General features: G+C 44.1%; 3 protein-coding genes across 4 annotated transcripts; all 3 read left to right on the forward strand.

Annotated features, from left to right (window-relative positions):
• Positions 1 to 2,315: 2,315 nt before the first annotated feature.
• LOC133912687 (glucose-6-phosphate 1-dehydrogenase, chloroplastic-like) lies at positions 2,316 to 5,591 on the forward strand. Of its 2 annotated transcripts, none has more exons than XM_062355546.1 (8): positions 2,316 to 2,702; positions 2,784 to 2,950; positions 3,077 to 3,171; positions 3,596 to 3,710; positions 4,018 to 4,223; positions 4,304 to 4,453; positions 4,559 to 4,909; positions 4,982 to 5,591. In XM_062355546.1, exons 1-8 carry the CDS (start codon positions 2,522 to 2,524, stop codon positions 5,439 to 5,441), a joined length of 1,725 nt encoding a protein of 574 aa, XP_062211530.1. In that variant the 5' UTR covers positions 2,316 to 2,521; the 3' UTR covers positions 5,442 to 5,591. The 2 variants fall into 2 exon arrangements, with proteins under 2 accessions (XP_062211530.1, XP_062211531.1); XM_062355547.1 differs by having other exon boundaries at positions 2,318 to 2,702; positions 2,799 to 2,950.
• Positions 5,592 to 14,447: 8,856 nt separating this feature from the next.
• On the forward strand, positions 14,448 to 20,187 carry LOC133912688 (DEK domain-containing chromatin-associated protein 4-like). Its single transcript, XM_062355548.1, has 10 exons — positions 14,448 to 14,640; positions 15,028 to 15,087; positions 15,680 to 15,739; positions 15,850 to 15,951; positions 16,034 to 16,108; positions 16,317 to 16,379; positions 16,596 to 16,992; positions 18,355 to 18,467; positions 18,599 to 18,629; positions 18,779 to 20,187. Exons 1-10 carry the CDS (start codon positions 14,584 to 14,586, stop codon positions 19,537 to 19,539), a joined length of 1,719 nt encoding a protein of 572 aa, XP_062211532.1. The 5' UTR covers positions 14,448 to 14,583; the 3' UTR covers positions 19,540 to 20,187.
• Positions 20,188 to 20,492: 305 nt separating this feature from the next.
• LOC133912689 (nuclear transcription factor Y subunit B-8-like) lies at positions 20,493 to 21,546 on the forward strand. Its single transcript, XM_062355549.1, has one exon. It carries the CDS (start codon positions 20,761 to 20,763, stop codon positions 21,427 to 21,429), a length of 669 nt encoding a protein of 222 aa, XP_062211533.1. The 5' UTR covers positions 20,493 to 20,760; the 3' UTR covers positions 21,430 to 21,546.
• Positions 21,547 to 22,370: the final 824 nt, after the last annotated feature.

Below are 22,370 nucleotides of genomic sequence, written 5' to 3' on the forward strand. Positions count from 1 at the left end.
ATGTATATATAGATATTTTATAAATATAAGCACTAATATAATTTTAGACTCAAATCTAAATAGATAAGGTCACCATAAAAACCCTAAGATCATCTCCAACCGATTCTCGTTAGTGTCCAGAATCACTTCACGAAAAGATTTTCGTTCACTTCAGTGCTCAAACGGTTTCCATTCACGGTTCTTGTCATAAAAGATTCTTAAGGTCATTCCCTTCAGAACGAGGTTCTGCTTTCCCTTCACGAATCCTTTCGAAATGAAATTGTTGAAGATGAAAGAAAATAAAGAAAATAAAAATATGAGGGGAATCGAGAAGGGGACGAAATAAAGAAAATATAGTTAGAGATGATCTAACTAACTGAGCTATAACATATGGTCACTGTAGCCAAGGCCTTTTGTTCTTCCACCTCACTTGGACTTCCAGCTTCCTTTTTTTATTTTCAGGACCCGTGATTTCTGTCAGATGACTCGACTTCCTTAATGACCTAATCAAAAGGCTTGGGTCCATGACTCAAGCTCAAGCTAGCTAGCTTACCACTTAAGCTACAGTGTTTGGTTTCATATGATACCTGCAGATCCGCGCCACTCGCCCGACCATTCATGAGCATCATTTCTCCGACATTTGGGGCTTCCTGGAGTGTCATCTGATTTGTTCGTGGTTAATCTCTATCCTTTTGTTTCTTTCATGTTTGATACGATACAATAGTGAATTTAAGTTGTATGCAGTGAAAGATGCAAAAGTTGGAATTTTTCTTTTTATCTAAAAAAGGTAGTCCGCCTCCATGGTATGAGCAGGGACGAATCTTCATTAGGGCCTTGGGGCCTTGGCCCCCCAATATTTATACAATTACCTAGTAAAATACTAGTATTTAGATTAATTCGTTAGTTAGGCTTTGAATTGACCATCTATGAATTGTCAATTTTCAGCTTTACTCCTTTTGATTTTTTTGTCTAAGCTCCGTCACTAGGTACTAGGAAACTCAATTCCTTGCAAAGAATCTCATCGGAATCCTACTGAGTCCTGTAAATTCTTGCAGAAATCTTGTGTATTAAGTTTTGAGTGGTTCTGTATGGTTGGCGGCTTGGCGCAGGACAATAACAATATATGATCTGCTACCTAGGAAAAATAGGGCCCGCAGGATGGATTAGACCACGGACTGCAAAAGATTTGAAAATAATACATTGTTTTATTCATTAAATTTTCTATATGCACAAGTTCTCGATGGTTTAGTGAGAGCATCTTGCTTAATCGGCAATTAATGGCTGATTTCAGCCGCTCCCTCAAAGCCTAACTGAAACAGAATATCATGCTGATCCATGTCCATCTCGATATGTAAAACTTCTCATAGAGGAGAAACCCTTGCAGTTAAAAACTATCGGTAAAATAAGAGAACCGTTTGGATATGTATTTCGTCGACAATTACGTGTTGTAGACGCCCAGCTGGCACCGCTAAGACCGATGTGCATTTCTGACAGCATTTTTTGTGTCAAATTTGCCTGACAGGGCTCTGTATTGGCAGAACATGAGTTAGGAAACTAAGAAATTTGTGCATCTAGCTGCAGACTTTGGAGGTGCTGGTGCATGTAACTAACGTTAAATCGAGTGGTGAGATATTACAACTTTGTTTTTGCGCAAGATCTTAAGATAGCACCTATTTTAAAGGGGAGTGTGTATTATTCAAGTAACTGAAATTTTACTACTTTTCTGTTACTGTCTTAACTGTTAGATGAGCATTCAACAAGTCACACGTGATGCAGTGTTATGATTGTAGTAAATCTTTTCTAATTTGCATAGTACTTATCACTGCAACAGTTAGCTGAGTAGTGTACAACTAGCAAACTGGCCCGTGCAGTTGCGTGGCTATATTTGATAACATCTTGATGTATAAAGTTGTAAAGCTCTTTCCTTAGTGGAAACTTAGTATCAGTGCAATTGAATTAAAATTCTTATTTCTCTTCCTTTTCTCTCCTTTTTTTGTGTCGGCTCGGAACTCTTGTTTTTTTTGCCCGTCGGGCTTCTCCTTCCTATTAACACGATTCAGACAACTCTCCTGCCAGCTTCCATTTCAACAAAGGATTAAAATTCTTAAGCTTTAAACATGGTGGCCATACTTATCTTTTTCAGTTCATCTGTTTGGAGCTTGCCTCATGCTGTCCAACGTGCCTTCCATTGAAGCTCTTTGTCCAATTCTTGTAGCAGAAGGCTGCCACCGAACATAAGGATTTCACTACTACTTGAGTTGCTCTGACACGCAAAGATACAAAACATCGTATTCCTAAACCAAGGAGAAAGAAAGAGAGGGGAAAAAGAAATATCTTGAAGGCCTTAGCCGTGACCACTTATCGCTGGACCACCACCTCCAACCTCCCTCCCTCCCTACCGTCAGGATTCAGAAAGCAATTACCAAGAACATCAAAGCCCATCTGTCCAAACCAATATCTAACTCTACCTCCGCAGCTGATCCTGATCCAAATGGATTAACACCAGCAACCACCCCTGTTCCCTTCCTGCTCCATTGATTCGATGGCGACCACCGGCTTACGTTTCCACCCGGCTGCCTTCTTCTCGGCTCGTCCGCGCAACGCAAGGATCGGATCATACCACAATTGCAAGCCTCACAGGATCCTTGTCGCAAGAAGAACGTGTCTTCTCAGGGCGAAGTCCTCCAATGGGCATCCACAGATCAATGCCTCATTCGGCAATGGTAATTCCAGCTGCAATCCACAGTTCAAGTAGCTGTTAGTCTGCTAGTTGCTAGCTAGCATTGCATGATGACTATACGCAGAATTGGTTCCTGCAGAGGTGCTAGGTGGGAAGGCATCTGGAGACGGAGTGCCGGGGCAGGGAGGGAGCACTGTCAGCATCACCGTCGTCGGCGCCTCTGGCGACCTCGCCAAGAAAAAGATCTTCCCGGCGCTTTTCGCATTGTTCTACGAGGATTGTCTCCCGGAGGTTTGTGACCTACTTGCTCGGCTGCCAGTGATGATAGTCCTGAAGTTCCATGTGCCCTGCTGTTCAGTCCTTCAGTTTGGGCTTTTTAGTCTGGTGGTTTACAGTTTCAGTTAACCTTTAATGCAGCATTTTACAGTGTTCGGTTATGCACGTAGCAAGATGAGCGATGAAGAGCTCAGGAACATGATTAGTATGACTTTAACATGCCGGATCGACAAAAGGTATGGTTACATTTTTTGCATTGTTACGCTTGTTGGCCGTGCCAACACTTACTGGTTCAGTTCTTGCTCTGTGAGTAGTATGCAATGCATTGGTCTGAAATTACGAACCACAATAATGTAGGGCCCTGCCTCAATCCAGTACCAGTTATCTGATTTTGCGAGCTGAAATAGAGAAAACTGTAGTCTGTACTATGGCATTGCATCACATCATCTCAGATCATTATACGATAATTTTGAACGGATGGTAGAAGCTTTGCCATAAAAAAAGATGAACAAAGTTCAGAAATTCAATCTTTTCACATCTTGTTGCTATGTAATTGGTCTAAGCTTCTCCAGCCTCCGTTCAGTTTCACTTCTTAGTTTTTGTAGATATTCTCAATCACCGAAGTTAATATAATGCACATTCTATTTGAGAAATTAATAGGGAAAACTGCGGTGATAAGATGGAACAGTTTCTTCAGAGGTGCTTTTACCAATCTGGGCTGTACAACTCAGAGGAGGGGTTTGCTGAATTAGACAGAAAGCTTAAAGAAAAAGAGGTAATCCTACTGTTACTTGAGTTTGGATTTGAAAATAAAGCAACCATTGTTCCTTTATAATAAGATTAGTAAGTAACCATTATGCTTAATCTGCTACACAATTCAGCAAATGTTACTAGGCTCTTCAATTAAAACAAAGGTTCCTAGGTTCATATGGTGAATTGTGAATATGGAAGAGTGATGCTTTTACAAATACTCTTGTTAGCTTAGTTCTCAATTGGAGTTCACTTTTCAAGGTTGTCAATGTATTTCTGTGGCAATGCAAAGTAGTCATGCTTCAGTACTCATGAAACCTACGTGTCATCAGGCAGGCAAGCTCCCAAACAGGCTATTTTACTTGTCCATTCCTCCGAACATATTCGTCGATGTGGTAAGATCTGCTAGCCGCACTGCGTCTTCTTCAAGCGGTTGGACAAGATTTATAGTGGAGAAGCCATTCGGTCGCGACTCGGAGTCCTCAGGGGAGCTCACTCGATCCTTAAAGAAGTACTTAGCCGAGGAGCAAATATTCAGGCAAGTGATATGATGAACAATTTCAGATACTCTGTCTTGAAGCATACGAACCGAACAAATACCATCTGGGTGTCATGCAGGATTGACCATTATCTGGGCAAGGAGCTGGTTGAGAATCTTTCAGTCCTCCGTTTCTCCAACCTCGTCTTTGAACCACTGTGGTCGAGGAACTACATTCGGAATGTGCAGCTCATATTTTCTGAAGATTTTGGCACCGAGGGTCGAGGCGGGTCTGCAGCACCTTGTTCCATAATGCTCAAACTACATACAAAGTTCAATGGAACTTGGCCAATCCAATGAAACCAACCGATAATGATGTCCTTGTTGAATTGCAGCTACTTTGACAACTACGGGATCATCCGGGACATAATGCAGAACCACCTGCTGCAAATCCTGGCCCTATTTGCTATGGAAACTCCGGTCAGCCTTGACGCCGAGGACATTCGCAACGAGAAAGTGAAAGTGCTGAGATCGATGAGGCAGCTGAAGCTGGAGGACGTGGTGGTGGGGCAGTACAAGGGCCACACGAGAGGCGGGAGGTCGTACCCCGGCTACGCCGACGACCCGACCGTGCCCAAGGGGAGCATCACGCCGACCTTTGCCGCCGCGGCGCTCTTCATTGACAACGCACGGTGGGACGGCGTGCCGTTCCTCATGAAAGCCGGCAAAGCGTTGCACACTCGACGGTACCATCCACCTCAGCTCTACCTTGCGTGTTCTTGCTGATGAACTGAAATGGCAATGGAAACTGGTCGCAGTGCGGAGATCCGGGTGCAGTTCCGGCGCGTGCCGGGCAACCTGTACCGCCGGAACATCGGCACGGACCTGGACAAGGCGACGAACGAGCTGGTGCTCCGGGTGCAGCCCGACGAGGCGATCTACCTCAAGATCAACAACAAGGTGCCCGGGCTGGGCGTGCGGCTCGACAGCAGCAACCTCAACCTGCTCTACTCCGAGCGGTACCGCCGCGAGATCCCGGACGCGTACGAGCGACTGCTGCTGGACGCCATCGAGGGCGAGCGCCGGCTTTTCATCCGGAGCGACGAGCTCGACGCGGCGTGGGGCATCTTCACGCCCGTGCTCAGGGAGCTGGAGCATAAAAGGGTGGCGCCGGAGCTCTACCCGTACGGCAGCCGGGGCCCCGTCGGCGCGCACTACCTCGCCGCCAACTACAACGTCAGGTGGGGCGACATCAGCAGCGACGAAAGCTCCCACTAGCTAGCGAAGAAACATGGGAGATCCTCGATTGGCGATGCTGTGCAATTGTATTGGCATTCTTTTGACAGAGATTGACAAAATAAAGAAGCTCCTTGATCACAAGAAAAAAGAAGAATAAAGAAACTATTTTAGGATTGTCTTTCTTATACATATGATTTCGTGCTAAGTACAAAACTAAATTCTAAAACAAGGTTGTGAGCAATGGAGTAGCGAGTGGATGCAAATCATTCTCCATAGTGTTGTAATCAGGGCTATCTAGATATCCGTATTTAATTTTTTTTATTGAATTAGATAGTCCGAATCTAAGTCAGATTTCAATACCTATATCAAATTCTTAATTATATTTTGCGTGTCTAATTTTTTTTTAACCGAATCAGATACTCGGATACTTGAATTCTGAGTCAGATTTTGACACCTGTGTACATATCTAGGTAACACTAGTTGTAGTGTGTGAATGCAAATAAGATCTTAATGTGATTCTTCCATCTTTACCATTGAATAACAGTAATATAATAATATCCATATAATTCTTGAGATATCATATTTTGTTTACGGGCTTTGGAAAGACTTATTTTACTTAGAGATTAATAAGTAAAGATTATATATAGAAACAACACTTGTGAGATAGTGGATATTAATGTGTGGTAGGAAGTGGCTTTCTTAATCAACTATGAACAAGTCACTCCTGAATAATAAATGAAAAAAACCACTGCTTTCTAGTGGCACGGCAACACCAATTTGCTAGTAGTGGCAAAATCCAAGCAAAAAAGGCTGGTGACATGAATCCAAAAATCTCAATATATAAGCAGTAGAATAGTTAAAGACCGTATTTGGCAAACACCATTTTCACTGATAGCGGAAATTACGGTGGCAAGATTGGTGGCGATTTTGGATTTGCGCCCAAGGTGTTCCGCCGCCACTGGTGACTGCCAGGGTACACCTGGTTTTCCCCTCGCGTGAGCTTGCGCCAGACCGAGATAGCCCGCTCGGGCCTTCCTGGCATCTGAGTTCCAGCGGCCATGGATGGCATTGCGTCGCCATTGGCAGTGAAGGATGTCAGTGACGTGCGAACTCCTTCTGTCCAAGAGATCATCCAGGCGACGCAGCTTGCAAGTTTCACTGATGAAGAGATTCTGATCACGGAGGAGAGCGCGGTGGACGACATGAATACTCCTGCTTTGGCTTCACTCATTGTCGATGTGGTGGTTCAGCATCTCAGTGTCAGTGATGCTGCTGTTTCATCACCGAGGCCGGCAACACCCTCTCTAGTGACTGCGAAAGAGTCCCGGCATGGGAAGAGCCGGGGTTGGTTGATGCGTCCTTGGTGTGGACCGATCCCCAGGCGAAAGGCAGAATCAGTGATGGTCCCGGGGGATTACTTTCCGAGAGCCAAATCATCGAATTTTGGTAAGTCCATTTGTAATTCGGCTGATCTATCTCCCGTGATTTCTCTGCAGGACCCCAACACTTTCATGAAAGGCGTGCTGGTCTAGCACTGCCGTAGCAATATCTACATATTTGGTACATTTTGGAGGCGGAGAACTTGGACACGGATCCTCTGCATTAATGACGATTAATGCAGAGGATTACTGTTTATACAGTAATATGAGTCTACTGCTACAGTTTTCTGCATTAATCAATCACTATTTACTGAGGGTACTGTAGCTACAGTGTTTGATTCTGCTGTACCACGGATATGTACTGTAGCACCAGGTACTGTAGTGTACTGTATCAGATGATCCAGTCCATTCACCTCCAAATCAACGGCTGTGGAGTGCTCCTAATGCACTCCACTGTAGCTCTCTGCAGGATCCGTGTTCGGAGAACTTCCATTTGTGCAGGAGCGTCTTCCTTATGCTCAACCAAATCGACGTGCTCTATTCCACAGCAAAAACAACAGATCACCTCTTCCACTTATTCAGTTCTTTCTCCGTCCTATGCCCAAGTAGTGATGACAGGCTCTAATCCTGCGGTAGGTGGTGGCCAGGGTCGAGAAATCGCTGGTGCGCCGATAGGTGGCCAGGGTGGTAACATACCTGGAACGGCAACCGATGGACTCAGCAACCTTGCAAGCGCCAACCAAAGGTTCTAGACGGCCCGAAGTTGGGCTCTCTAGAACTTTCGATGGCCATGGTTAGAGCAAGCCACCGTAATCCTCTACCCCCATCTTCAATTCGCTTTCCGATGTTCAGTCGGCGAGCACCTTCGACGGATTTGGAGGATAGGCAGGACCAGGTTCTAGCCAAGGAGGGGGCAATTCACGTTCGGTGCTGGCCTCTCGACACGCCATTTTCCCCTTGGAGGGCACCCTGGCTTTGGTCCATGGGGTGGAGGTTGAGGACGTGGCCCCGAACATTCTCTCGGCTCTTCGAGGGTGGAGGGCAGCAAGCTTACCTTTCCTGGCGTGGTGACGTCTCCAGCGACTTTGTCTCATGCAGCCGAGACAAAAGAAGGCAAGCAAAAATAGAAGAAGATTTTCTACTTCCTATGCAAGATGAAGGGTCACTCGATGGAGGCATGCGACGCAATTCTCTACTGCGTCATTTGTGACAAGCATGATGATCACCTCTCCACTAAGTGTCCGATCCTAAAGCTCCTGAAGCTGAATGCATTGATGCTCGGTTTTGGTGCTGACAAAATGGGTTTTCAAGTGAACCAAACCGGTAACAATGGAAATGACCTATATTCACCACCAATAGCGTTGGTCAAGGTTAAAGGTAACCGTTTAACAGCAGAAATCATTTAGAATGAACTTTGACGAATGATCCGTTCTGACTGGAACTGGGAGGCAGTTCCACAGGGAGCAGATAGTTATCTTGTGGCTTTTTCAAATTCGGAAGAGCTGAATAAGATGGTGGATGCTGAGTTCCATATCAAAGCTTAAGGGGCTACTATTTCCATCGGAGAATGGAAGTTATCTGATGAGCCAAACCCATTGTTCCATCTCAAATCAGTTTGAGTGCATATAGAGGGTATTCCTTCGGCCTTTCGGCATTATATGGCAATCTGGGCCATAGCAACAGTGATAGGCGCCCCGTTGGATATTGATATGCAATGCTTAAGGAGCCGAGGCATTGTTCGGGTCCAGATTGATCTTATATATTCCAATTTGTTGCCAGCTAAGTAAGATGTGGTCTTTAGCCGTATGGGTTATGAAATCACCTTTACACTAGAGGATCAGGGCTTTGTCACTAATGATAGTCTGGTGTCTAATCCTCCTGATGCTGATTTTGATGGTGATGAGGATGATTTGTTGGATGATGACCACGACGCACCTCAGGACCACGCAAAAAAGAAGGCAAAAGGTAATAATACTCAAGATAATGGCAACAAACCATCTTTTGTTCCTATGCAAGTGGATAGGACCACGTTAACGAGTGCGCTATCTGGTTTAGTTGCACCATGCTTCATTACGGTGACTCCTTTCAAGAAGAAGATGACTATATGTGAGCGATCTCAGCAAAGGGTCGGGGATACGCCTTCACAAGTCGTTTTGGAGGATGGACGATTCCTGCAGGATGCTTCGCAGAGTCCGCACCTGGGTGCATTTGAGGTGCCACATCCAGTGGGTTCTCAGGCGGAAAGGCTGGTCACCGCCGATCATCCGTAGGTGGTTCATCTCGGCTGCTCAGATTCAACGTCAAATGAGGGTGTTTTGAGGGTGGTGCCGGAGTTCACTGCTGATTTGGTTGGCCATTCGGGTGCCACATCTAAGGACACCACGCTGGAGCAAACTTTTGGTCTTTTCTTTTGTGTCGTTGCCTCCTCATGTGGCGCTGCCTGCTCAGGTGGAGCACGCCGGCCAATCAACTTAGAGGCTCTCCGATTGGCCGACGACCGGGAATGTGCATGCCACGAATGATGCTTCCGAGCCGGTGATCCTTCGGTCTCCATCTTCAGCGGTTGCTGGACCGGATGCCAGCAAACTTGGGTGTGAGCTCTCCTCTTCACAGTTCGCGCCCAAGGCCCCTTTGACGTTGCTGGTCGCTGTGCGGTCTCAGCCCACCGTGGCGACTCCTCAGGTGTCGTCTCCTAGCCGGAAGCTCCCCTTGAGGAGGGGATTGCTGGGCCGCCAGGGGGTAGAGTTGCTATGCCTAGAGCTTTCATAGTGGGCATGCCCAGCTCTGAAATGGGTAGGCCGCCAGCCCCTTTGGTCTCGCCATCGGTGAAGCAAACTCCGCGGCCCTCCGTTTGGCCGGCTCTCGGGAACATGCAGGCCCTGGACAAAGCTTCCTAGCCGGTGCTCACTCGGTATCCTCCCTCGAAAGCGGATGTGACGGCGACCAACTGAGGTGGGAGTTAGCCTTCATCCGTACCCCACCCTGGGGCGGCTGCGCAGCCCCTGGTGGCGGCGTCAGCAAATGACGGTGTGGTCTTGGGACACGCCGAGTCTTAGACCACCTTGGTGGCCCTTCTGTTGGCCAAGGGTGGTCCACGCCGAAGTGACCACTTCAATGTAGTCTCCTCTCCGGACAGAATCGCAATGACGAATGAAGATACTATGGACAAAGCTATGAAGCGGGCTGTGGCCCGTAATCTGGATTCTCCAAAGACGACTGTGACGGTGACTGACTTCACAAAGTCTCAACGCTCGGCTGGTACAACTCGAGAATCTACTTTAGGTATGCCACAATCTACTTTCGGTTTTTCTATTGCTTCGTTACATAAGGAGAAGTTTACTTCATATTTGGGTAAAATAGGAATTTCTTTGGGTAGCTGTAGCAATGAAATAAATCTTTCTATCAATGCTTTGAAAAATGTAGAAGTAGACAGATTGAAGCTGGCAATTAATTCCAATGCAATGAATAAATTTTGTTTTATGGTTACACAAAAGAGACGAAGCTTTTTGACGAAAGTGATGATGAGGGCATTGAACCTGACGGTGCCTACTCACTCACTTAATTAAGGATGTGTCGGAGGTCGATTGAGATGAGGAGGAGCTATGCACAAAAATTTGTGACCTTATGGCTACTTCTAAAAAGTCTAAATCATCCTCTAAGAAAAAAGGGTGAAGGAGCTCGAACAGTGACAAAAAAATCCAATAAAAAAGTTTTCCAATGAAAGACATCTTCTGGAATTAGCAGATGTCTCTATAACTTGGCTAAGTTTCGGTATGTTGCAGATGCTATTAGGGAGCATAACTTAGATTTTGTGGCTATTTTAGAAACAGGGAAGTGCGATATGTCAAAAACAAATTAGGCTCACCTTTCTGGTAGTGTTGATTTTGTTTGGCATTGTCTCCCTCCTTGTGGCAGGTCTGGAGGTATTCTCCTTGGGATAAATGCATCCACTCTAGATTTGTCTCTGATTGCGGAAGGGATTTTTTTTAATCAAATTCCATCTTTCCAACAAGATTAACAAATTTAAATGTATTCTAATGGCGGTCTATGGACCAACATAGGACGACCTCCCATCCCTGATAGTTGGGGATTTCAATATCCCGAGGAATATCAATGAGAAAAATAACAACAGATACAATGACCGTTGGCCTTTTCTGTTCAATGTTGTTATTGATAGCTTTGATCTAAGAGAGATCGATTTAACAGGCCGACAATTCACTTGGGCAAACTCCCTTCCTACTCCGACTTATGAAAAGTTAGATTGTGTGCTTATGACTACGGAATGGGAGTCTAAATATTCGTTGGTTTCTGTACATGCTCTAGACAGAGGTGTTTCGGACCACACGCCCCTGTTGCTTGACATTGGAATGGCGGCTTTCCCTGCAAACCGAAGACATTTCAAATTAGAACTTAGCTGGTTCACTTGGGATGATTTCCGTGAAAGAGTGGTGGAAATCTGGAATAAGCCGGTAAAAGGACGTAACTATGCCCAACGATGGAATAACAAGATGAGCGCTCTGCGCAGACATCTACGGGGTTGGGAGGCACATATGAGTGACACTTACAAACAAGAAAAATCCAACCTTCAATACATTGTAGATGATTTGGATATTGCCACTGAGGTACGCAGCCTGACCGACTTTGAGTGAGAGCAGTTGACTCAATCTCGAGATCGGCTAGCTAGACTTCTTTGTGAAGAAGAACTCAAGATGTACCAACGTGCGAATGTGATAGACGTCCTGCTAGGTGATAATAATACCAAGTACTTCCAGATGGTTGCCAATAGTAAACATAGAAAGAAAATGATCTTTTGCCTAGAGCAACAGGAAGGAAAAATTGAAGGAGAGTCCGCTCTAAAGACCTATATTACAAATTATTATAAGACTTTGTTTGGGCCACCAGAGGACAGTTGCTTCTCTCTAGATGAGTCCAGAGCTGTGGACGTTTCTCAGGTCTCAGAGTCTGAGCATGAATTCCTTATGGCACCCTTCTCAGAGAAGGAAGTTCGGGATGCTGTGTTCGAAATGGAACACAATAAAGCCCCCCGCTCAGATGGGTTTCCGGTAGAATTCTACCAGAGGTTCTGGGATGTCATTAAGATTTACTTGATGAACTTACTCCATGAATTATATGTGGGTGATCTACCATTGTTTAGCCTAAATTTTGGAGTGATTACTCTTCTACCGAAAATCAACGAGGCAAATCAGATCCAGCAATATAGACCTATCTGTTTGCTGAATGTCAGCTTCAAGATTTTCACAAAGGTAGCCACAAACTGGCTTAATTCAATTACAGATCGAGTGGTTAGTCCAACTCAAACTGTGTTTATGCGAGGACGAAATATCCTAGAGGGAGTTGTCATCTTACATGAAACAATACATGAACTTCACATAAAGAAAATGAGTGGTGTAATTTTTAAAGTCGATTTTGAGAAGGCCTATGACAAGGTCAAATGATCATTCCTGCTACAACATTAGGAATGGAAGGCTTCTCGCCCAAGTGGATTTCTTGGATTGAGACCTTTGTTTCGGGTGGTAGTGTAGCAATTAAAGTAAATGATGACGTCAGACTTTTTCTCAAACAAAAAAGGTCTCCAACAAGGTGATCCTCTTTCACAAATATTGTTCAATATTGTAGCTAACATGCTTTCTGTACTTATCAAAAGGGCCAATGCTGATGGGCAAATTTGCGGAGTGGTGCCTCATCTCATAGATGATGGCATCTTTATCCTATAATATGCCGATGACACGATACTTTTTATGGATCATGGCCTTGAAAAAGCTCGAAATATGAAGCTATTGCTTTGTGCTTTTGAGCAACTAAGGGTCTTGAGATCATTTTTCATAAGAGTGAATCGTTTTGCTTTGGCGATGCTCAATCCATGACCCAATAGTACACTGAACTTTTTTCGGCTGCGATACGGGAGAATTTACGCTGCAATATTTAGGCATAAAAATTCATTATAGGAAGTTGAGGAATGCTGACTGGAAAGGGGTCGAGGAACGGTTGGAGAAGGGACTTAGTAGTTGGAAAGGAAAACACCTTTCTACTGGTGGACGATTAATATTGACAAATTCAGTGCTCAGTAGTTTGCACATGTACATAATGTCTTTCTTTGCTATACCAAGAGGAGTACTCAAATAACTTGATTATTTTTGCTTCAGGTTCTACTAGCAAAGTAACGATCAAAAGAAAAAAAAATTCCACCTTGCTAAATGAAATATTTTATGCTGACCCAGAGATTAAGGGAGGTCTAGGAATCCAGGATCTTGATTCTAAGAATATTGCTTTACTCAGCAAATGGCTATTTAAGCTGCTCACATCTGATGGAGTTTGGCAACAGCTGATTTGCAATAAGTATCTGGGTTCTAAACCCTTATCGCAGGTCTAGTGGAAAGCTGGGGATTCATATTTCTGGGGCAACCTTATGAAGGTGAAGCGAGGTTTTCTACATTTCGGAACATTCAATATCAAAAATGGTGCCCAAATCAGGTTTTGGGAAGACCGGTGGTTAGGTAATTCACCTCTGCGACAACAGTGTCCATGTCTGCACGATATAGTAAAGAACAAACAAGATACTGTAGCAAATATTCTACGAACCTTCCCACCTAATGTTTCTTTTAGAAGGGAATTTATCGGGCCAAAATTAATAGCGTGGAATACTCTACTTCCTTGTATCGCCAATATTGTGCTTTCTCAGGACCAAGATGTGTTTCACTGGAACTTAACCCAGAATGGACAATTCTCGGTGAAATCTCACTATCGGGCCTTAATGCATAGTGATGTTCCCAATCTCAATAAACGCCTTTGGAAACTGAAAGTGCCTCTCAAAATCAGAATCTTACTTTGGTACTTACGCCAAGGTGTGGTTTTGACAAAGGATAATCTGGCTAAGCGCAATTGGCATGGGAGTAAGAATTGTATTTTTTGTCACTAAGAAGAGACAATTAAACATCTTTTCTTGAATGCCGTTTTGTCCGCGTCTTGTGGTCCATCATACAAGCGGCTTCAGGATTTTTTCGGCCTCGTAGTGTATCACATATGTTCGGTACTTGATTACGGGGTATTAGGAAGGACTTGAAACTGAAAGTCCTGTTGGAAGCAGCTGCTACTTGTTGGTCACTTTGGTTATGCAAAAATGATATGATGTTTGATAAAAGAATTATTTCATCTTATTTGCAGGTTATCTACCTCTGTACTCATTGACTCTGTACTTGGGCCATTTTATAGAAGTCGGGTTCTCAGTATATGGTTATAGTGGCGTGTCAGTATTTGAGGAAGGTGGTTAGGGAGTATTTTACTCAGATCTATGGATGACGGCCTAACCGGCGGATTGGAGCCCCTTAGCATCTCTCGTTTTTCACATCTGTTAAATTTTTTATGTTTTCTCTTCTCTTTTTAGCTGTGTGTATCTTTTTATAGAGACCGAGAATGTTCTCAGTACGATTGTATCACTTTAATATAATAGTCTGAGATCAATAAAAACTTTATTTATCAGGAAAAACTAATTACTATACTATGTTAACAATACTAACTAAAATTCTGAATTGATAAAGCTCACGAAGAGACACATTTATGCAAGGCAAACATTAGGTTGGACTTTTTTCCTAATCCGGTAGGTTAATTGGCTCTTTTCCATCCTCCACCGCTCACTTGCTCTGGCTCAGCATTCAACTCAGTGAGGCCACACTGAACTGAACAGTGAGCACCCCTCTTTCTGGCGTTCCGCTCTCTTCGGTGACATCGCCCCGCCTGCTCTGCTGGGTGCTGACCTACAGAAAGGGGGCAAGCGCGGCGGCGCCATGGACTGCGTGGACGGCGCGAGTGCCAGCACTGGCGCCGGCGAGGATCGATCCAAGGTTAGCATACACTCACATTCCCATCCCATGATGCGTCCTGCGTCCACGCCTGAGCCCTGAGCTAAGAGGGGCCTTTCTACTCTACTGGAGTCCTGGGTGTGTGCCTGGGCGCAGACATCCCGATACCGGGGGGGGGGGGTGAAAGTGGGAAAAACGCATTTCTTATTTCGTTTTATTGTTTCTACTTGGGGTTACCTAGCGATTCCATCAGCCATGGATTGAGCAAGAACAGCAAGATTCTTGCTACTGTGTGTCTGTGAGGGGTTGGTTGGTGCACTTGACGTTTCCAAGAACCGGTGAAACTACGATATTAAGTTTTGGTTGTGTGCGTTGCTACAGAAATTAAGCCCTGAACTGATGGTTGTTTTTTCTTTGGCATTTGTGCAGGTTGCTTCAGAAATTAAGTTGATTAAACAGACTACTTGGGTCTTCGTCGAGAAAGAATCGGTAGGTTTTGGTTCTTTGTTGGTACAAACATGTGCCCGATCCAAACTGGCTGATTTATCTGCTTTGAGAGATATCAAGCCAAATTTCCTTCACTTGCGGCCTCCCTCTGTTCGATCAGATTCGTCCATTTGTATGGACCGCTAAGTTCCATTGCCTTGGAGGGACTTGCCTCTCACATCTGGCGCTCTTAATTGACTGCATTTGCATGGAAAGATTCAGGAGTCAAAAGATAGGCTAACAAGGAGGATTAGCCTGTTCTTCATATATGCTTGCTATGCTAATTGCTCGGTAGTTGATAGGTACTGCTGGTAGATTGTTGATACTTTTTGCACTTGTTTAAGCACTGATAGATTGACCATGCTTTGAGCTCTCCACTGTCTTGATGGTTCTCACTGGCATGATGAAATATATCTTGAAGCTGAGAATTACATATACATGCTTTATTTTTATTGTAGTACTGGATCAAATCTAGCAATAGAGTGTGCAATATGTTTGTTTGCTGTGTGTAAGTCAAGTATTCAGTTGAGTTGGATGGTTGTGGATTGTGTCTTCCATACCAGAAATAACTCCTAGTTTTGTTAACCCTTACCAGGTAACTGACTTAAGAGAGCGAATTCTCCAACTTGCTGGGCATGCTTGTCATGAAGAAGAGGTATGTAGCCATTTGGAAACAGCTTGGCGGTATTCAATCAGTGTGTCCTTCCTGTCTATTATTTTGTTGCAGCTTCTTTGATACTGCTTGTGGTATTGACCTGACAACAGGAAAGGACAGAGCTACTGGAGAAGCTTAACTCATGTAAAAGGGATACGCTAATCGAACTGTGCCGTTCATTTGATATCATTGGCTCAAGAGCTAATAGGAAGGTTGGTCCAGCTAAATATTTGAAATGTCTGTAATCATCTGGAAGCGGATGCACATTGAAAAATATCTCTTCTTCATTTTCAGGAGGAACTGGTGTCATTTTTGATGAAATTCTCAAAGGACCACTGTTCTGGCATTGATGGCACAAACCCTTATAAGGTCCTAAATTGCAAGTTACTTTGGTCATATCGATTTGTTCAAACATTTATCTAGAATGAATAGCAGATATTGTCCTTTTTCTGTCATAACTGCTAACCTACAGGCTACAGCCCTACATACTCCTGTAGATGTGAGATCAAGCCAGCTTTACTATTATCATCATTGGTACACTGATTCTTTTTCATAGCCCATGTCTTATCTATTGCAGAAAATCAAGAAAAGAAAGCGTATAAAAGAAGAAGTGAATTTGTCTAGTAGTAAACCTTCGAAGGTATACTGTCTTTGCATTATATTTCCTTTTGTAAATTATGTTTGTATGCTGCCTACTGTTCTATTTACCATCACCAAAGTTCCGTATTTATCTTTAGTTATTAGAATTCCTAGGATTTCATTTATGGTGTGTTCTGCAAATTCTTTCAAGTTTTATCATATCATTGCAATACGTTGCTTTCACTTAATCTTTTTATTTATTTCCAAACTAATGCAGAAAAAGAAACGAGAAGGTACTGCATTGGAAACTCAGGGTGAAGAGGAAGCAGAAGGGAGGAAGGTTGTGGAGGATAGAATAAACTATTCTGACTGTGACTTGATGAATAACAGATATGTATGTGCTGACAATAAGAAAGGAAAATTCCCAAATGAAGAAGCCAACCTTGAGCCTTCTAAAAGGATAAATGGCTCCACGTCAGAGAATTTGGATGGAGTAACTCTCAATGAAGCGCCAATTCCTACAAATGTACAAGCACTAATTACCACACCATCTGCAAATTTGGTTACAGCTACTGAACTTGATAGTACCAACATGAAGACTTCAAAAAAGAAAAAATGCTCTGTTACCAAGAAAAAAGCAACTCCAAAGGAAGATCACCAAGTCAAATCTTGCGGTATGCTTCTGGGCATATTGCCTGGCCTGAATATGTGCTGCATATTTGCATATCTGCTTGCGGATAAAACACTTAAAACAAAGAAAGCTACGTTCAATATTCTGAATTGCACCATTATTATTGTTTTCTTGAACTGGATTTTATTAATTTAACACTACTGTGGCTGGAAAAGATGCGTTTTAGTTATATAACTTTACAATAGGGTGGTACAACCGACCACTTATACTTTTATCCAGCCATGAAGGTAGCTGTAATAATTTTTTTTCTAGAACCTGTAATAAAGAAACTAGGACGTGTTGCGCTTGTTGTTGCAGGAGCAAAGGCAGGAAGTAATGTTTTAGAACTAAGAAGAATCCACAAAAATTCGTTAGCTCTATAGCTGCTAAGAGAATATATGGTATGTACTAATTTCGGAAAAAGAAGGCATTGAAATATTATTTATGCCAAGTACAGTTAAAGTGATTGGTTTAATAGAGCAGTTCTTAATCATCAAATGTTTATTGAGCTCAATTTGGTATATAGTAAAAGAGATAACATAGATCAGCAGCAGAGATTCACATGTGTCAACCAATCAGGTTATGGTTTTGCGATTGCATGGCCTCGTAGATTGGAACTGTTATGTAAAAAAAAGTCAAGTGCATATATACCTGGAAAATTCTTTCTGAGAAGCACGTGAGCAACATAGATACAGTAATTTACTATGCTTTTTCATACGCTGAAGTGCTTAGTTGCCAAGGGATTAAAAGAGTTGACAGTAGTTTGCTCTAAATTGGTTATGGAACCTCACCAGTGTTGGGTTAGAATTGCACTAACTTAGAAGAATGCATCTTTGAAATATAACTGTAGATTGGTTTTAAGGGCCTCTTTGGTAGAGTTCCTCCTGATACAAATTCTTTGGAGGGAGTGATTCTCTGAGGAAAATGATTTTGTGGCTGAAAGTGATTCTGTGGAAAGTGAATTAGGGGAAGCTATTTTTTTCAGCTCTCAGCATCTAGTTTATTTCAGTGAATCACTCCCACGAATTCCAATCTGGGTGTTAAAAACTAAAAAATTTTGTTTGTCAGAGCTCTCCTTGATTCTACTCGGGGAGCTGCTCTGCGAGCTCTGCCAAACAGGCCCTAAGTAAGTTCTAGTTTTTTTGAGATAGAAGGGAAAACAAGAATATGCTGGAGTTTGATTTTAAATGAGAACAAGACTTGAAACGTTAGTTCACCTTAACCACAACCTTGTGTTCTACTCCTAGGTTACATGGGTCTTCCATAATTTCTAGTCTCTGGCGTAATATATAAGCATTCTGCTTTTCTAACAGATTGGATGACCACTAGTTCCACATTACAAAATCGTGTTCCTTTTCTGTTACAGTTAAACTGGAGTCTAAAGGAGATTCGAAACCTCGAAAACAGGCACTGAAACCAAGTAGGGATGAGCTGAGGGAAGCCATCTTTCTTATCTTGGATACTGCAGACTTTGCCACGGTGAGATACACTGTACATCATTTATCTTTAACAATTTCTCTATTGAATGTCGAATTGTCAGATACAATAGTTGTTATGTGACACTACTATAGTTTCCATTTATCTGTTTCTTTTCTTTTTATCCATTTCAGATGACCTTTGGAGAGGTGGTAAAAAAAGTCGGTATGTCTTTGCTTGGTTCCTTTTAAGAGTCCTTTTCTATCAGATGCTTGCAGATATGTCTGGTCTTTTTTCTAATTTTAAGGCATATATGAAGCAGAATGTTGTTTTATTAGCTGTAGAAGCTTTCTGATTTGATTTCATATCTTCAGACAAATACTTTGGAAAGGATCTATTTGAGATAAAGCCACTAATAAGGTCCCTGATAGAAGAGGAACTCTTTAGGCTAGCAGAGGAGGCAGAGACGAAGGAATTAGAAGAGGAGGAAGCAGCAGAAGCAAAAGCTAGAGCTGAACAAGCTGCTAAGGCGAGGGCAAAAGATCGAACAGTTGAATCGGGTGTCAACAAGCGAAATGAACTTCAGGCTGGTCAAGGTGGTAAAATTAAAGACACTGCAAAGAACACAAATGGCAATACTACTGAAAAAGGTTTCAGAGGTGGGACTTCTGTAGAGGCTGCTGACAATGGAAACAGCAGTAAGGCTGCTGACAATGGAAACAGCAGTAAGGCTGCTGAAAGTTCACAAGATGGCCAAGTTGATGCTGATACAAAGAATGGAAACAATGGTGATGAATTCACCGAGGATGGCAAGAGTGAAAAGGTTGCACCCAACATAAACGGTGATTATGCCATACAAGGTTCCAGAATTGGCAAAGCTGAAACAGTGAAGAACAAAAATGTTGACAGCCTCCAAGTTTCTAAAGATGGCAAACTGGAAGTAGTTAGCAAAGGAGAAAATGATGACACTGAAGATGACAGAGCAGAAGAAGGTAGAAGTGGAAATAGTGGCAACAATGCTGAAGACTTCAATGGTTGTGAAGCTGAAGATTGTAACAGTCATGAAAATGATGAACGCGTCGAATGTGCAGAAGATGGCAAAACTCAGGAAGCGAACAACAATGAGAACAGCTAAATCGCTGTAATCCCTGCTGATAAAGATGGCAAAGCAAAAGAAGGCAATACTAATACTGAACAAAGTCCAACAGATGCTGGCGGCAATAGTAAAGCTGAAGGTGCCGATCACAATGCTAAGACCAAAGTTGATGTAGATTCTGGCAAGAATGGTACTGCTGAGAAAAGAAAGGCTGACGGTGATGTGAAAGCTAACAGCGACAGCATAGCTGAAAGAAGCCAAATGTGATGAGATGGATGTAGATTACAAGAGAAGTGCTAGTAGAGTGATCCAGCTTATGCAGGGTTCTTGTATCAGCAGAGTCCCACTGGTGCAAATTTAACTCTTGTAGGATAGCTTATGAATGGTCATGGGGTCTGGCCTTTAAGAATGGTTTGGTTAGTCTGTTAGAAATGGTCAGATCGTCATGTAAATTATGCAGTGCCTTAGGTTGATGTGTATAGCACTGGAGCAGGGAATCCAGTTGTGGACTGTTGGATGATGGAGAAGCATTTGTATGAGCGCTGGAGCAAGACATTCAGATTGGCAGGCGTCGTCGAACTTTACCTTGTATGATAGATCGCTGAGGAGTCAGATGGTGTTTCAGCGCATCCTTGTGTAAATTCTACTGTAAACAGAAGAATGATATGTCCTGCAAATTCTCATGGATCTGCATGCGTGATGCGGCTGGCTCCATAGTATAGTAGTATGTTGTTTTGGGTGCATACCTCCTCTTGTGGACTCATCTGGTCCGAGTGCGCGCTCCTACGTGGCAAACCGGCCACTTGCGCACCTCACGGGCGGGGCGCCGTCCCACGTGTTCATGGGCCCACGGCGACGGCCAGGATGTGTCTTGCGTGGCGTCCATCCACGGCAGCCCAATCGCCAGGTGGCACATACTTATCACCAAACTAACGGCGGGAGGCGCAGCACGTTCACACCTGGATGCGTTCTTATCCGCGCGATCCAACGGACCCGCCCATTCCCCACCACCCTCCCTCCCTCCATTACTATTCCACTCCAGCTCTCGAGAATACAAACTCCTCGAGAATTTTCCCTCCTTTTCTTTTCTCCATAGATTCTGTTCTTGCATCCATCCAGTTCTTGCCTCCCATGATGCTTCGACTGATTGGAGTCGTTTGATGACATCAGCTGCCTGCTCCGCTTCCTCGGGCTCCTTGCTCTGTTTCTTGATTTGAGGCAGAGCAGGGCGGGAGACAGAGGAGGGAGGTGTCGGCGGCGATGCCGGACTCGGACAACGACTCCGGCGGGCCGAGCAACGCGGGTGGGGAGCTTTCGTCGCCGCGGGAGCAGGACCGGTTCCTGCCGATCGCCAACGTGAGCCGGATCATGAAGAAGGCACTGCCGGCGAACGCCAAGATCAGCAAGGACGCCAAGGAGACGGTGCAGGAGTGCGTCTCCGAGTTCATCTCCTTCATCACCGGCGAGGCCTCCGACAAGTGCCAGCGCGAGAAGCGCAAGACCATCAACGGCGACGACCTGCTGTGGGCCATGACCACGCTCGGCTTCGAGGACTACGTCGAGCCGCTCAAGCACTACCTCCACAAGTTCCGCGAGATTGAGGGCGAGAGGGCCGCCGCGTCCTCCGGCGCATCCGCCTCCATGGCTTCCCATCAGCAGCAGCAGCAGCAGAGCGAGATGCCAAGAAACGCTGCCAATGCCGGCGGATACGCTGGGTACGGCGGTCCAGGCGCCAGCGGCATGATGATGATGATGGGGCAGCCGATGTACGGCTCGCCGCAGCAGCAGCCTCCGCCGTCGCAGCAGCAGCAACAACAACACCAACAGCATCACATGGCAATGGGAGGGAGAGGGGGTTTCGGCCAGCCTGGCGGCGCCCCGGGCGGTTCCTCGTCGTCGTCGGGGCATGGCCAGCAAGACAGGGCGTGAGTTGCGACGATGCGCTTACTACGCTGATACGAGTCCAAATGAGTTCATGTTATCTGATTGACACCTTGTTATGCATGGTTGCTAAATGCTAATTAATCTGAGGCTCCGCTCTTGCAATTTCACACGGGAATTAAATTATTCACCGTGAAACTTTAGCGTTCAGTAAACTGTGCCAAATATTCAAACTGGTCAGACTACAACAGGATATTTGAGTTTGCTTACTGCATTGTGCAAGCTTCGTTCGTTGTCACGGTCTCACGGACCTGATTCCTTGTAAAGGCCAAAAGGGTCGAGGCCACAAGGTTGTGTGCCTGAGCGCCAAACGTAATCAGCAATGTGCGATTGTAGTGTTGTGTCATGTGCCACACGATATGGGAATTAGTACGGATCGGCTTAGACTAGCCAAGGTCATGGTATTTTGTGAGCAGAGCAGGGTTCTAAATAGCTAGCTACCTATGGTTGCGCTATAGCTAATTTTTGACCTTGTTGAGAAGCCACAAAACATGAAAAACCTCTATCAGGGTTCTAAATAGCTAGCTATAGCTTTCTGAGGCTCTGCCGCGAAGCTGAAACGGCGATTTAAAATCTTGGTGCAGAGTATTTCGGCCCCTCAGTTTACAAGCGATGCTTCAGTGTCCTCTGATCCAAAATATAAGCGACACTTTTAACTCTAGACTTTTTATGAAAACATATTATATATGTTTTATATACGATATGAAAATACTTTTATGATCATTAATTTTATATTGTCAATATATATAATTATTAATACATTGATGGTGAAAGCAAGAGACAAACGTGGATCCTAAAACGACTTATATTTTAAATTAGTGGTACTAAGTTGAAAAGGGAGCGCTATGGCTTAATGTAATTTGAAAACCCAGATTGGAGCACTTAGCTCCATGAAATTGTGCAATTGTATATTGAGTTGAGATAAAAAA

This window comes from Phragmites australis, chromosome 3 (genome assembly GCF_958298935.1).
Source record: "Phragmites australis chromosome 3, lpPhrAust1.1, whole genome shotgun sequence".
Lineage (NCBI taxonomy): Eukaryota > Viridiplantae > Streptophyta > Magnoliopsida > Poales > Poaceae > Phragmites > Phragmites australis.